The 13,139-nt window shown below is 38.2% G+C and overlaps 1 protein-coding gene across 1 annotated transcript in view; it reads right to left on the reverse strand.

Annotated features, from left to right (window-relative positions):
- Positions 1 to 3,564: 3,564 nt before the first annotated feature.
- The window catches only part of fer1l4 (fer-1 like family member 4), a 37,982-nt gene continuing 28,407 nt past the window's right edge, over positions 3,565 to 13,139 (reverse strand). The window contains exons 37-49 of the mRNA XM_037678970.1: positions 12,148 to 12,282; positions 11,944 to 12,063; positions 11,697 to 11,824; positions 11,453 to 11,623; positions 9,344 to 9,498; positions 7,250 to 7,431; positions 7,093 to 7,178; positions 6,909 to 7,007; positions 6,681 to 6,798; positions 6,404 to 6,527; positions 5,169 to 5,473; positions 4,140 to 4,240; positions 3,565 to 3,959 (exon numbers count right to left, since the gene is read on the reverse strand). Of these exons, the coding sequence (XP_037534898.1) occupies positions 3,779 to 3,959; positions 4,140 to 4,240; positions 5,169 to 5,473; positions 6,404 to 6,527; positions 6,681 to 6,798; positions 6,909 to 7,007; positions 7,093 to 7,178; positions 7,250 to 7,431; positions 9,344 to 9,498; positions 11,453 to 11,623; positions 11,697 to 11,824; positions 11,944 to 12,063; positions 12,148 to 12,282 (1,905 nt within the window). The 3' untranslated portion in view covers positions 3,565 to 3,778. The remainder of the gene's footprint in view (positions 3,960 to 4,139; positions 4,241 to 5,168; positions 5,474 to 6,403; positions 6,528 to 6,680; positions 6,799 to 6,908; positions 7,008 to 7,092; positions 7,179 to 7,249; positions 7,432 to 9,343; positions 9,499 to 11,452; positions 11,624 to 11,696; positions 11,825 to 11,943; positions 12,064 to 12,147; positions 12,283 to 13,139) is intronic.

A 13,139-nucleotide genomic window follows, 5' to 3' on the forward strand; every position in this document is an offset into this window, starting at 1 on the left:
TTACACTTTTATGTTTTACACTTTTATGTTTTACACTTTTATGTTTTGCACTTTTATGTTTTACACGTTTATGTTTACACTTTTATGTTTTACACTTTTATGTTTACATTTTTATGTTTACACTTTTATGTTTTGCACTTTTATGTTTTACACTTTTATGTTTTACACTTTTATGTTTTACACTTTTATATTTTACACTTTTATGTTTTACACTTTTATGTTTTGCACTTTTATGCCGTGTGAGTTTACAGATTACACTGAGAGATGTTTGAACATCTGTTCCTCTTGAGATCTTCAAATGTTGCCACCGACTTTGTGTTTGGGCCTTTACGTCGACTGTTACCCCAAATTAATAATTAAATGTACATTTCTAACGGATAGTTTTTGAAGTTAACCCGATTCACGGTGGCTGCCACGGCCAACTGACCTTAAAAAACACAATAAAGGCTACAGTTTAGTTTGTTTTACAGACATTGAGCTAAAATTTGCTGTGGAAGAAGCCGAGACTGATCCCCAACACTTGTGTTGAGCAATAGATTGCGCAATATCTTTAGTAAAATATATCATGTAGCACTGGATGGACTTTAATTAAACTTTCAGGAAAAACAATAACATACACGTAACTGCTAAACTTTTGAGTCAACCCAATTCAAGATGGCTGCCACAGCTAAACGGCTGTAACTCACTCATTTCTACAGATACTGAGGGAATACTCGGTGTGGTAGTAGCAGAGATTCATTCACAACACATACTCTGAGGGTGCCGCTATTTTTAAGGTTTGACTAAAACAGTCTGTCACACAGAACCATATGATGAAGAATAAAAATCATCTAAAGAGTTATTAAAATCCTTTCTGCACTTGAATTTATTTAAATCAAAGTAACCTTCGGAGGAAATGTCTGTTAAATCATTCATTTCAGAAGTGAGCTGACTTATTCCAGAGTGAATAAAATGAGGCTGTTTAAAAATAAAAGCTTGCTTGTGTTTGGGAAAGACTAAAAATGTTCATCCCTCGATCGTATCTTTTGTAGTGTCGGAGGAAAAGATCCCAAATTTGCATGGACACCGCCCGACGTCTGCAGTCTCAGAGGAAACGATCAGAGCAACCTTCTGCGCAGTAAACAAACTATTAGCAACTTCCTGTGAGACAAAGGCCAACTGTACTCCTGCTTTTAGCTGAACTCCATCTTTTGTCTCTTCTTTCAATGTTGCAGAAAGAAAAGCACGAGACCCAAACCAGCTGCATCACTGAAGTGTAGGCTGGAGTTCCTTAAAAAGCATCTCCAAGTGTCGTAGCTTTATGTAGATCAATGTATTTTTCGGCCTATAAGTCGCACCTTTTTGCCTAATTTGACTTATACGCCAAAGCAACTTATTTATGTTTTTTCCCATATTTATAAACCAATTTTTGGCTGAGATTTGACCGTTTTCATTCATTCTGACATGGAAAATATAGAACACTACCATTTTCAGCTGCTCTGTATGGCATGCCATTGTGTCATGTAATAGGTAAGCATGGCTATTAATGACACGAGCGGCTTGCCTTAGACTGCCACCTTGTCCAGCTCCGGGATAATGTCTGGAGCATTTGTCAAATCAACTTCATTTGGCTGCGCCGCCCCAGTAAAATGAATTTCATTTGACCATTAAAGTGCATTTATTAAGTAAAAGTTCAACTGAGACACAACTTTGATATAATGTTGAGCAAACAAATAATTGTTATTAAGGGTTAATCTTGTTAAATTTAAAAGAAATGTGCGGCGTTCCTCCTTCCTGATTTCCTCCCTCTGCTCGCTCCCAGAGCATCGAGGCAGCGAATACTTTGGAAATGCAACTGATTTTATCATTAAAGTGCATTTATTAAGGAAACGCTAAACTGAGACACACCTTTACTATAATGTCGACCAAACAAATAATTGTTTTTAAGTGTTGATCTTGTTCAATTCTTGTTAAAGTCCTCCCGTGCATGCTCCCACGTTTCCGGGTCATCAGCGGTGATGAGTAATAGATGCAACTTATACGGCGAAGCGACTTATTTATGTGTTTTTTTTCCACTTTATTAGACATATTTGGACTGATGCGACTTATACGGCGGTGCGACGTGTCCGACGGAAAATACGGTACGTCAAAAAGGATAAGAAACTAAACCATTGAGCAAGAAGTATCACAGTGGATACATTTTTCTTCTAATGGAAAACAACTGCAGGATGTGTGTGTGTCTCAAAACAAAAATAAATCAAATAAATAATTACAATGTTTTATGGACTGTACTTGTATAGCGCCTTTCTACCTTATTGAGATACTCAAAGCGCTTTACACTACAATCTGTGCCCTCATTTACCCATTCATACAGATCTCTACAAAGATAATTGAACAAATCATCTAAAGAGACTAATCAGAGCTTTATCACATTCATACACTGATGGGACACACATCGGGGGCAACGAGAGGTTCAGTGTTTTGCCCAGGGACACTTGGGCATGTGACTGCTGGTGGATTCGAACCTCCAACTCTTGCATTGGAGGACGACTGCTCTAACCACTCAGCCACAGCCGCCCCAACTCCAGCATTAGGTGCCCTTTCAGTACAATCGTGGTGTCAGTACTAATGAGAAGACACAATGAGTACCCTTTAAATGAGTAAAACACACAACAAAGTAGCTCTCAGTGAAGAACGTGAGATGTGGGTTCTACAATACGACCCCAGGATGACCATTAATGAACTTGTTGTGTTGTAGGCTGATCATCAGGAAGGTGATTCATATTTAAAAATAGAACTTTTTTATTTTTTCAAGCAGTTATTGTTTGATTACGATGGTTTATGAGGCTCACAGGGTTTGGTTTTACTCACAAACTTGACTATATTGAGTCACAACCCAAGAAAAGAACATTGTTGGAGAGAAGTTATTTAACATATTTAAAAAAAAAACACAAACAAAATAAACATCCATAATTGTAATCACGATTAACTGCCTGCAAAGTTGCAGATAAAATTATTCATTCTAAATGTTTATCAATCACAAAACCAAAGCCAATGTTAAGATTTAGCAACTTCAAAGAAAAAAATCAGGGCATTAAATATACTTTTTTGCAAAGTTAAGAGAACTGGACAGAAAAATTCATAAAGTAAGAAACAAAATTGGCACAATATATTTGTCATATCAATAGTCAATGTGTCAAATTAAAATAATTCAAGCAAAGTTGATGTCATCTTCCAAGTAACTGAAAATAAGTTACACATTAAGCTTAGTGGCCATATTTGTTTACCTGCAGCAAGTCTTCTGTAGATCATGTGACTCAAACTTCTACATTTTTGTTTTGTTGTTTTGTTTACATTGAGTGTGGACCCACATTTATGAATCAACATATCTGAAACACTATCGGAGTAAACTCTTTCAAACTGCACCGTTTGACGCAGCTCAGGAGGACGTTTTATGCTTGATTTAATGAATACATTTAAACAAAGAGTCAGGTGTATTTGTATACATTTATATTTAATTTTTTTCAGAATAAAAGTATGAACGAAAGCACAACTATGAGCATTAGACTTCCTACTCCAGTTCAGAAACAATGACTCATCGAGTCCAAGTAATATATATATATATATATATATATATATATTCAGACCAGATATTTTGAAAATTTGTTATAAGTCTGAGGTAATAAGTAATTTCCTCTATGATTCTCCTCCTCTGAATTATTATCAGCAACAATGGATGACAGCGAGAGAGTTGGAGGAACAACCAGCGTGAGGTGACGAAGATGTTCAGCAGGCTTCTTCATCCTTTGACGATGAGGGAGCTGATTTGTCCCGGCAACGTGTAGATGATGAGGACCAGGAAGAGCGTCAGGATGACCAGGATGACCAGAGCTATGATGTACTTCTTGTAGTTTTTCCAGATGAGGAAGATGAAGGTTTTCATCGGGTTGACAAACCAGTTGAAGCTGGTAGTCGGACGACTGGAGAGACGAAAGGAGATGGTTTGCATCAGTTTACACACCTTCAAACTCTGTCGTGCTTAAAACAGAGAACTCTGACAATGAAACTAAGTTGATGGGAAATTGTTACTTATATGTTTTCATTTTATTTCATTCAAGTGATAAAGGATGGAATAATGGAGCTGTTTCTGTTTGTTTTACTTAGGTTTGTCCAGAGGCTCGGGTTCTTTGCGTGCTCGTCCCACAGGGTTGGCCTCAGCCTGCTCCAGAGCCACCAGTTGAAGCTCCGCCTCCACCTTCCCCTTAACAAGAACAGTTCCAGTTACTGGATGTGAAAATCAACATTTACAACTAGAATATACATCTGTGAGTCCAGGAAACACATTGAGGTGACAGGGTCAGGAACAAAACAAAACGTTCAGGTAATTTAAACTTTAGAGGAAAAACGTTCTATGGTTTCTACTCTACTTTGGTTTTTAATTACGGTTAAGTACATTTTAATGTTAAATAACTCTTCCTATGCTGAGATTTAACAATAAAAAGCATGACAGTAGTGCATGACACAACCTGATACATACCAGATGTATACTTGATATTTGCCTAGTGAGTACAGGGTGTATATACCTACGTACTTACATGGGACACACCAGGTAAGTTTATGTTGCTGTTTGTTGTATTGTTTTTATGCTACTAGTGTTTTGTGTATTTTTATTAAGGGTTTTCTTAGTTCATATCTTAGATCTTACTGTTTTTTCTCTTACATGTGAATATTTTTTGTTGGATGTAACTGGGACCCTGTGTACACAATTTCGTTCCACCACAAGAAAGACCCTTGAATCCTTGAAGTACTGTGTGAAAACCTGGTTCATGCCAAGTAATACCTGGTACATACAAAGTAGATATGATGTAAGTACCAGGTATGTACTGTGTACCTACTTTGTAACTACCCAGTAAGTACCAGGTATATGTTTTACAAGTACCAAGTGTATATCATGTAAGTACCAAGTACTCAAGTGATACATTCCCAAGAGAGTACCCAGTGTGTACCAATAAAGTAACTATCGTACCCACCTACCATTTAAAGACCAAGCTAGGTTAATTCAGCGCATAATATTTATTAATGTTTGGTAGTTTTTGGAAAACATATTTTATTTTCCAAAGCATTAACCTTTTCATGAAGTATTTCTCAGAGTAGAATCTGATCTCAGTTTTAAACAAAGTATTTGGTACCATTAATAAGAAAGTGTTGCCCAAGCTGTCGGTGTACTGGATGTCCTCTTGTCTTAGCTTGCTCCTCCTGTCTTTGCTTTTCTTTTTTTTCTTGCGTCCTTTCTTCATGGCCTCCTGCCTCTCCTTCTCCTCCCTCTCAAAGTCCTCGGCCGTCTTCAGGCGGACCAGCGGCCACCAGCCCTTCATCTTTTTGGCTCGAAATATGGAGAAGCGAGGGCTGGCGTGGTCCTTCGCCATCTCGATGGTGCACTTACTGGACATTTTCGCTGGTCGAACCATGTTGCTGAGAGAAAGCTCTATGGAGCCTTAAAAGGCAGAGAAAACGAGACGTTTTTAGCACAAATGTTGGTATAAAGAGAGTTTTTGTTTTTTACAAAAGCTCATCACATGTTTTGTGCGTCTGTGTGGAATGAAAAACCCTAGAAGTAGAAGATGTTAAGGCTACTTTAAAACATCAGAATCAGCTTTATTGTCATTGCACCGAAGCACAACGAAATTACATTTCAGTACAGCCTGCCCAAGAAACACAAACAACCAAACAACATGGGAAGACGGGGGTGCCTGAGGCTGCAGCCTCATGAGAGGCGCTGCCTTTTTTTGTTAGATAAGGAAAGGGAACACGAGGGAAAGAAGAGGTTAAAAAAAATCATCTCTCACACTGTATCCCTAACAGGACACAGTGAGGTTGCAAAAATCCTCAGCACACACAAAAAAAGCAACATACATAAAAGTTCACAGGACAAAGAGCAGAAGCAGGGGAAGGAGCGGGAGGAAAATGCGTCCGCCTTCGCCGAGAGCAAGAAGGGAAAAAAAACATAGGAGTTTCTAGATTTTTTTTTTTATTTAAATTTTTTGCTATTTTATGTACAACATTTACATTAAAATATGAACTAGGCACCATTCCCAGTGTTATAAATAATCAAATATAAAGTAGAAAACTAAATAAATTAAACAATTCCCACACTGACCATAGGGTTTTAAAACAGAAATGTGATTTTTACGTCATTTAAAAACAAATCTGAGTTGAAAAATTGTCTTACTCCTTCATCTGTCTTTTTGCATTCAATTCTTGGATTTAATTTAAATTTTACAATTTATTAACATAATTAGAAAAGTGCTCATAATTTACTGAATGAAAACTGTGAATTTTCGCTGCAAACATTGTGTGTTTTAACCAATAATTTGAATTATGTTTTAATAAATGTAAATATTTGTAATAATTTGCAGTTTCTCACCCAGGAAGTCGTTGGCTGCGATGCGATCATAGTCCCAGACCTGAAGGGTCAGAACAGCCGGCTGACGAAACTCAGACTCTTCCAGAGAAAATATGGACTCCTTCTTTTTATACACCACCTCCTTCTACAAGAGGAGAACAGATGTATTGTATTTTTTAATACTGTCAACATACAACCACATATTTGTTAATATCTAGTTGTGTTATTTCTGCAAACACCCTAATCCAGAGTCCTAGAGACACCGAGAAAATCAGATTTATATCACACAGCACGGTACCTCAGTGGGAAGGTAGTCGAAGCGGAAAATAAATCTCCAGTTGAAGTTTCCCTCTCCTGTCAGGGAGTTGAAGTGGACATCAGTCTCCTGTTTGTCTCCGTCCAGTCCTTTTATCCAGCTGCAAAGACAACAGAAAGCTTTCACAGCTGAGCGGGGACTGCAAGTAAGGACCACTGAACCTGATAATGACTGATGTTGGGGTGGAACGGCTGAACTGTGAGGCCGAACCCTTTAATGTAGATGTCAGAGGATGGGTCGCCCGTGAACGGGTTGACATCATCCAGGAACACGTCATCCGTGTTCCAGATGATCACTCGCAGCTCGTATCTGCCACAATAAAAACATCAGAAGTGAAGTTTCATTCTGTCTTTTTGCATTTTGTTGTTTTGATCTCGGTTATCTGCTGACGTACTGCTCAGGTAGGCGTGGCTTTATGTCAACAGGGGGCGGGGCTGGGACATCAGTGGGAAACATGTCGACCCACATATGAAGGTAACCCTACAACACACACATTGTTGTTGACATTCAGTTGTACCAAAAGTTCTTCTTGACGTTTGCTGTGTGGATACCTGCGGAAGCCCAGGATTGTCCTGGTTCTGCAGAGACCGGATCTCCACGTGTTCTGGGACCAAAGGAACAGCTCCAGGGAGGAACTCTCTCATCTCCCCCCAGCGCTGCAGCACACTGAGAGCTGAATGCTCCTCCATCTCTGCCTCCTCCTCCAGGGACCGCTGGTTCTTCTTCAACAGACCTGATAACAACAACAGAACTGCAGTTTTGGCATCCCTTCAACCACTCCTTGACCGGTTCTGGACTGACTTTAAAACCTTTCTGTTTCCTTTTAAGTTTTAAATGGGCTGGCATAATCTTATTTTGCAGATTTTATGAGCAACCACGCAACAAAAGAACACATTGTCCAACCAGTCCGTTTTTCCTGTGTTTCTAGAGAGGACTTTGACCTCTACGGTGACTTGAATATGATACTGGAATTACAGGAACAGCTCTAAATTGGCTTAAATCATATCTATCTGATCAAATCCAATTTGTAAGTGTAAATAATAAATCCTCATCATACACCAAAGTTAGTCATGGAGTTCCTCAAGGTTCAGTGCTTGGACAAATACTCTTTACCTTATACAGTATATGCTTCCACTAGATAATGTTATTAAACAGCATGGGATAAATTTTCATTGTTATGCTGATGATACACCGTTATATTTGTCCATGAAACCCAAAGACTCCAATCAGCTACTTAGACCACAAACATGTCTTAAAGACATATAAACCTGGATGACCCTAAATGTTCTGCTTTTGAACAAAGACAAGATTGAGGTTTTATTTTTTTTTAACCTGAGCATCTTAGGAAATAATTTTTCAGTCTTTTGCCCTTTTTGGATGGCATTAATCAGGACTCCAGCTCTGATGTCGGTGTTATTTTTGATCAGGACATGTCTTTTATCCCCCACATGAAAAACGTTACTAGAACTGCCTTCTTTCACCTGCTTATTATCGCTAAAATTAGAAACATATCTAAAAATAATGCAGAAAAACTGGTCCATGCATTTGTCACGTCTAGACTGGACTATTGCAATGGTTTATTATCTGGGTGTCCAAATACTTCTTTAAAACGTCTTCAGTTGATCCAAAATGCTGCTGCCAGAGTCTTAACTGGAGTTAGTAGGAGAGATCATACTTCTCCAGTTTTAGCTTTTCTCCATTGGCTCCCTGTCAAATCCAGAATTGAATTCAAAATCTTACTTCTAACCTACAAAGCTATTAACAACCTAGCTCCATCTTATATTTGAGATCTTATTGCCCCATATTTTCCTAACAGTGCAGGATCTCGTGGTCCGTAGAGTTTCCAAAAACAGAACGGGAGGAAGATCTTTCAGTTATCAGGCTCCTCTCTTGAGGAACCAACTTCCAGTTTCTGTCCGTGAGGCTGACACATGGTCCAGTTTAAAGCCTGGACTTAAGATTTTCCTTTTTCATAAATCCTATAGTTAGGGTTAGCTTGTTATGCTACTATAGGCTTAGACTACTAGAGGAAAAATTGACCACATTTCCTTACATGATTTGCTAAAATTAATTTTTTTTTCATTTTATACTATTTCTATCTTAACATGTGATTCTTGACCTGCCATTGTGTATCTGTTCCTCTCAAACCCAGCCGGTCGCAGCAAATGGTCGCTTGTCCTGAGCCTGGTTCTGCTAAAGGTTTCTTCCTCATGAGGGAGTTTTTTCTTTCCACTGTCGCCTTCATGCTTGCTCAAGATGAGAGTTCTGTGATGGAGTTAAACTCAAAACAGTCTGCTCCTCAGATAATTAATGTTAAATTGTTATTTTTATATATGAATGTTTCTGTTCAGTGTCCTGAGACGACTTCTATTATGACTTGGCGCTTTATAAATAAACTGAATTAAATTAAATTTCACCTCGATACAGTCATACAAGCATTAGACATAGCTTTAGCACTGTAATAGTACATGATACTGCTATTAAATCTATTCTTCTGCGTGATTACAGATTGATTCTAAGCATATTTCCTTGTTCACTGTTTAGAGGACATCGTAATGCTTCAGGATATAAACTCCTTTACTTGACAAGACTGCATGTGTGGTGACATCCGCCTGTCTCGCTACCTGTGTGTCTGTCTATCCTACCTTCAGGTACAGCGTCTGGTGGTATTTTGAAGATCTTGTTGAGTACTTTCACTTCAGATGTTCTGTACTCTGGAGATGGGATTCCATTCTTCCTGCAGAGCTCAGTCAGGATTGTTGACGGCTTCTTCGCATCACGCCACTTGTTGTAACCGTCACTTTAAAAAGCAGAAAGACAGGCAGACTTAAACGAGCACAGACTAACACCAGTGTAGAGTCGGTGCAGTGTGCCGCTGTAACAGGAAAGGTACAAACGTGTGGTACGGCAAATAATATTTCAAAGCATTTTTATAGATAACTAGAGTTTTGATTCTAATATTGTGTAGATAAGGAGCTAACATCCTGTCACTTGATGGTACCTGCTCTAATTTATCGCTGATAAATGGTACTGGAAAACGAGTTGCAGATTTAGTGCAGATATATTAAAATCAACAAGTATTAAAGCGTAGTACTTGTTTAAACGTGCCACGGATCTTGTACTGGTGGTTCTTATACCGGTTTTAATCTTGTCAGTTTAAGTAGTTTAGGTACGTATTTATATATTTTGTTTAAAAACAAAAGTACTAGATTTAAGTGTGCCATAGCTTTAGTAGATAAATATCATTCTGGTACTACCATACGGTTATATTTGAAACATATAGTACTTTTGTTCCACACTTTTATTATTTCGTTGCAAACAGTAATGTTACAAACAATTTAAATTACTGGTTCTTGTGAGGATTTGTGTAATTCTTGGGTCTTCTGTCCTGCTCTCCTGCCTCTGCCACCTGTTGTCCTTCCCCAGGTGTTCATCATTGTCAGTTGGATAGCGTCTGTATACAAGTCTGCATCTCTGTGTTCTTCCTTGTATGGGTATTATTTTTTGTCAAGCTCCATGTTAAAAGATCTGAAGCTCTCCACCATGACCTCTCTAAGTGGCTTCAAACATCTGCTAAGTTCATGGCAGAAACCAATGCAGACATGTTCCTGTTTATAGTATTTTACATCACTTACATCTTAGTTGTTTTTTTTTAATATATATTTTTTCTTCCATTTATTTTTTTCAATTTATACGCTTTCTTTTATGATTGTCTACTGTTGTCATCACTCTTTGTTAAAATCAGGTCTCTCTTGTAAATGAGTCCCCGAGGCTCAATGAGACTAACCTGTAGAAATAAAGGCTGAATGTTCCGTCTTCCCTCGGTGTCCCCAGCCTTTATGTAAGTTTTCTGCCCCGTCAGCTTTTTGTTTTCATTAATAAATTGTTTCTTATTGTGATCTCCGAGTCTCCGTGGTCTGCCTGCACTTTGGGTTCATTCATTCATTCAACCTTTATTTATACAGGTAAATCCCATTGAGCCTCGAGGACTCATTTACAAGAGAGACCTGATTTCAACAAAGAGCGATGACAACAACAGACAAATATAAAGAGGCATACAGATTTTTTTCTTTTTACAAATAAGATGGCAAAAAAAAATTAACAAAACCAGCAAGATTATAAGGCGAATGTAGAAAACTAAAAACAGGAACATGTCTGCATTGGTCCTTGCCAGGAGTTCAACACTAACCACCAGATCGCAACAGTTCTACTGTGTTATAACTTTGGTGGTTCACACTTTATTAGTATTAAAGTATCCAGTTTTGTACTAACAAGTAGTTTCTAACTGTTGGTTTTCTAGTTACATACATATGTATGTGATCCAGTTTGTATACTAACACACATTAAATTTGTCATTACTGGTGTTTGAATGATCTAATACAGAATTTTATAGCCAATATTTTATCACCACTGTGGTAATTTTATAGTAGTCGGTGTCATACCTCTGATTCCATGGTGTTGGTTCCAATATTAACTGATGCTAACACCATTTGACATATGTTGTTAATACGCTTAAAGCCTGGCGCCGATGAGATGTTGCAGTTTTCAATGTGGTTTTGGAACTAAAATCCTTGTGGTACCTTTGTGTAGTTTGGATACTAGGCTTTTTGACTGAGCCACAGTTCCACTTCTAATTTTATTACAAGTTAGCTTATTCTAGATTACATATTATGAATGGCGTTTTAACCTCAGTTTATTATTATTATTATTATTATTATTATTATTATTATTATTATTATTATTATTGCACTGACGTATCATAGTAAAGAGCAAGACCACAGGAAGCAAGATGTCGGCTGTAGAAACGGTTCTCCAAGTCAACCCGAGTCTCGCCGATGACATCGTCGGCTCCGATGAGATCATGGTCCATAACCGTGATGACCAACTCTGTCTCCAGTGGGAAGGACACGGTGAGTTCAAACACCCTGAAATATGAAGTCTTACATTTAGAGAGACACACAGAGACAGGTGGACAAACAGAGACAGAACGGTACCGACTCTCCAAACGTTGGGTTGAGCTGTTTGGGGATGTATCGATCTTTGGTGTCCAGACTTTGGTCCCCCACCTTGACTATCAGGTATGGGTCAGCTTTACCATTCGGGTCCGTAGGGGCCAGACTGGTGGCCTGCAGGACACAAACAATCAATAGATGCAGAAAACAAAGCAATACTGTGAATTTATCTGTTTTAATCCCAATAATGGAAACTCGTCAACTGTTCATGTGAGGCGGAGGCAGGCAGGCACCTTCACAATGTAAACTCTGACCAAGACTTTTATTGGTGAGTTTTTGGGGACTCCATTAGTGATCTGACACGTGGTGTCCTCTTTGTCTTCTGGATCGATGGGATAAACCAGGAAGGAACCCTGGAGAAGAAAATGACAAAACAATCAACTCTGTTCAACAGAAACACAAACAGATGAACGAACACAGAACTCCTTCAGCTTTACTTTATATTTTCCCATCTGCCTCTCCTGGTCATCATCATCATCATCATCTGAGGTTGCTCTGCCTTTATGCAGAGGAAAGGTCTTCAGCCAGTCCTGAAACTGTCTGAACTCTGACTCCAGATCACCTACGTACAGCTGAACACAACCACACAGCATAATAACATTTTATAATCAACAATTAATCTTCTGTACATTTGCTCGTTAGTCTGTCAACATCATATATTAAAAAAAAAAAAGACAGGGAATGTTAAAAATATTCAAACCAGTTAGTTTTATTATTTGGTGTAAACTATTGATTTGGCTAAAAGATTTAATGGATGCTAAGTTCTGTTGATTAAATATTTAATTTATAATAGGCTTTCAAGACCAAAAACTATTCTGTGACACAAAAATAAATACTGAATTATCAATGCATGTAAGTTTTGGAAAAAAGTAGTAATTTCATTAGCTGAAAATTAGACCCAAAAACAAGAGTACATGTTAAAAATGGTTATCTCAAACCGTAGCCTGGAAATTTCTCTGAGTCAGAAATTATGGTTGTCTGAATGCATCTAAATTTTTAAAAAAACTCTTTAAGTTCACCTTTTTGATTACAGTAGTCCCTCGCTACTTCACAGCTCATTTTTCGTGGACTCGCTCTATCGCAGTTTTTCAAAATAAGATTGGACATGACACACAACTGACTGATTGATGAAAGAGCTGCATGATAAACATGGACTTTTTATTTAAAATGAATTATTTAAAATTATTTAGCACCTGTGTGCAGCGCACAGTTTGCAGGAGAAGCTTCCTCCTGCAGCGTGTCATATCTCTGCTCTGCAGGGGAGAAGTGGGCGTGGCCAAGAACGCTGGCAGAGAGCAGCCAGAGGCAGAGAGCAGCCAGAGGCAGAGAGCTGAGATCATGACATGCTGTGCTCTTTTAGAGCATTTCGAAATATTGCAAGTGTGTTGGAAGGGTTTAAAACACCTTTATTTATTTATATATATACATA

This window comes from Nematolebias whitei, chromosome 7 (genome assembly GCF_014905685.2).
Source record: "Nematolebias whitei isolate Nwh7 chromosome 7, NemWhi1, whole genome shotgun sequence".
Taxonomy (NCBI): Eukaryota; Metazoa; Chordata; class Actinopteri; order Cyprinodontiformes; family Rivulidae; genus Nematolebias; species Nematolebias whitei.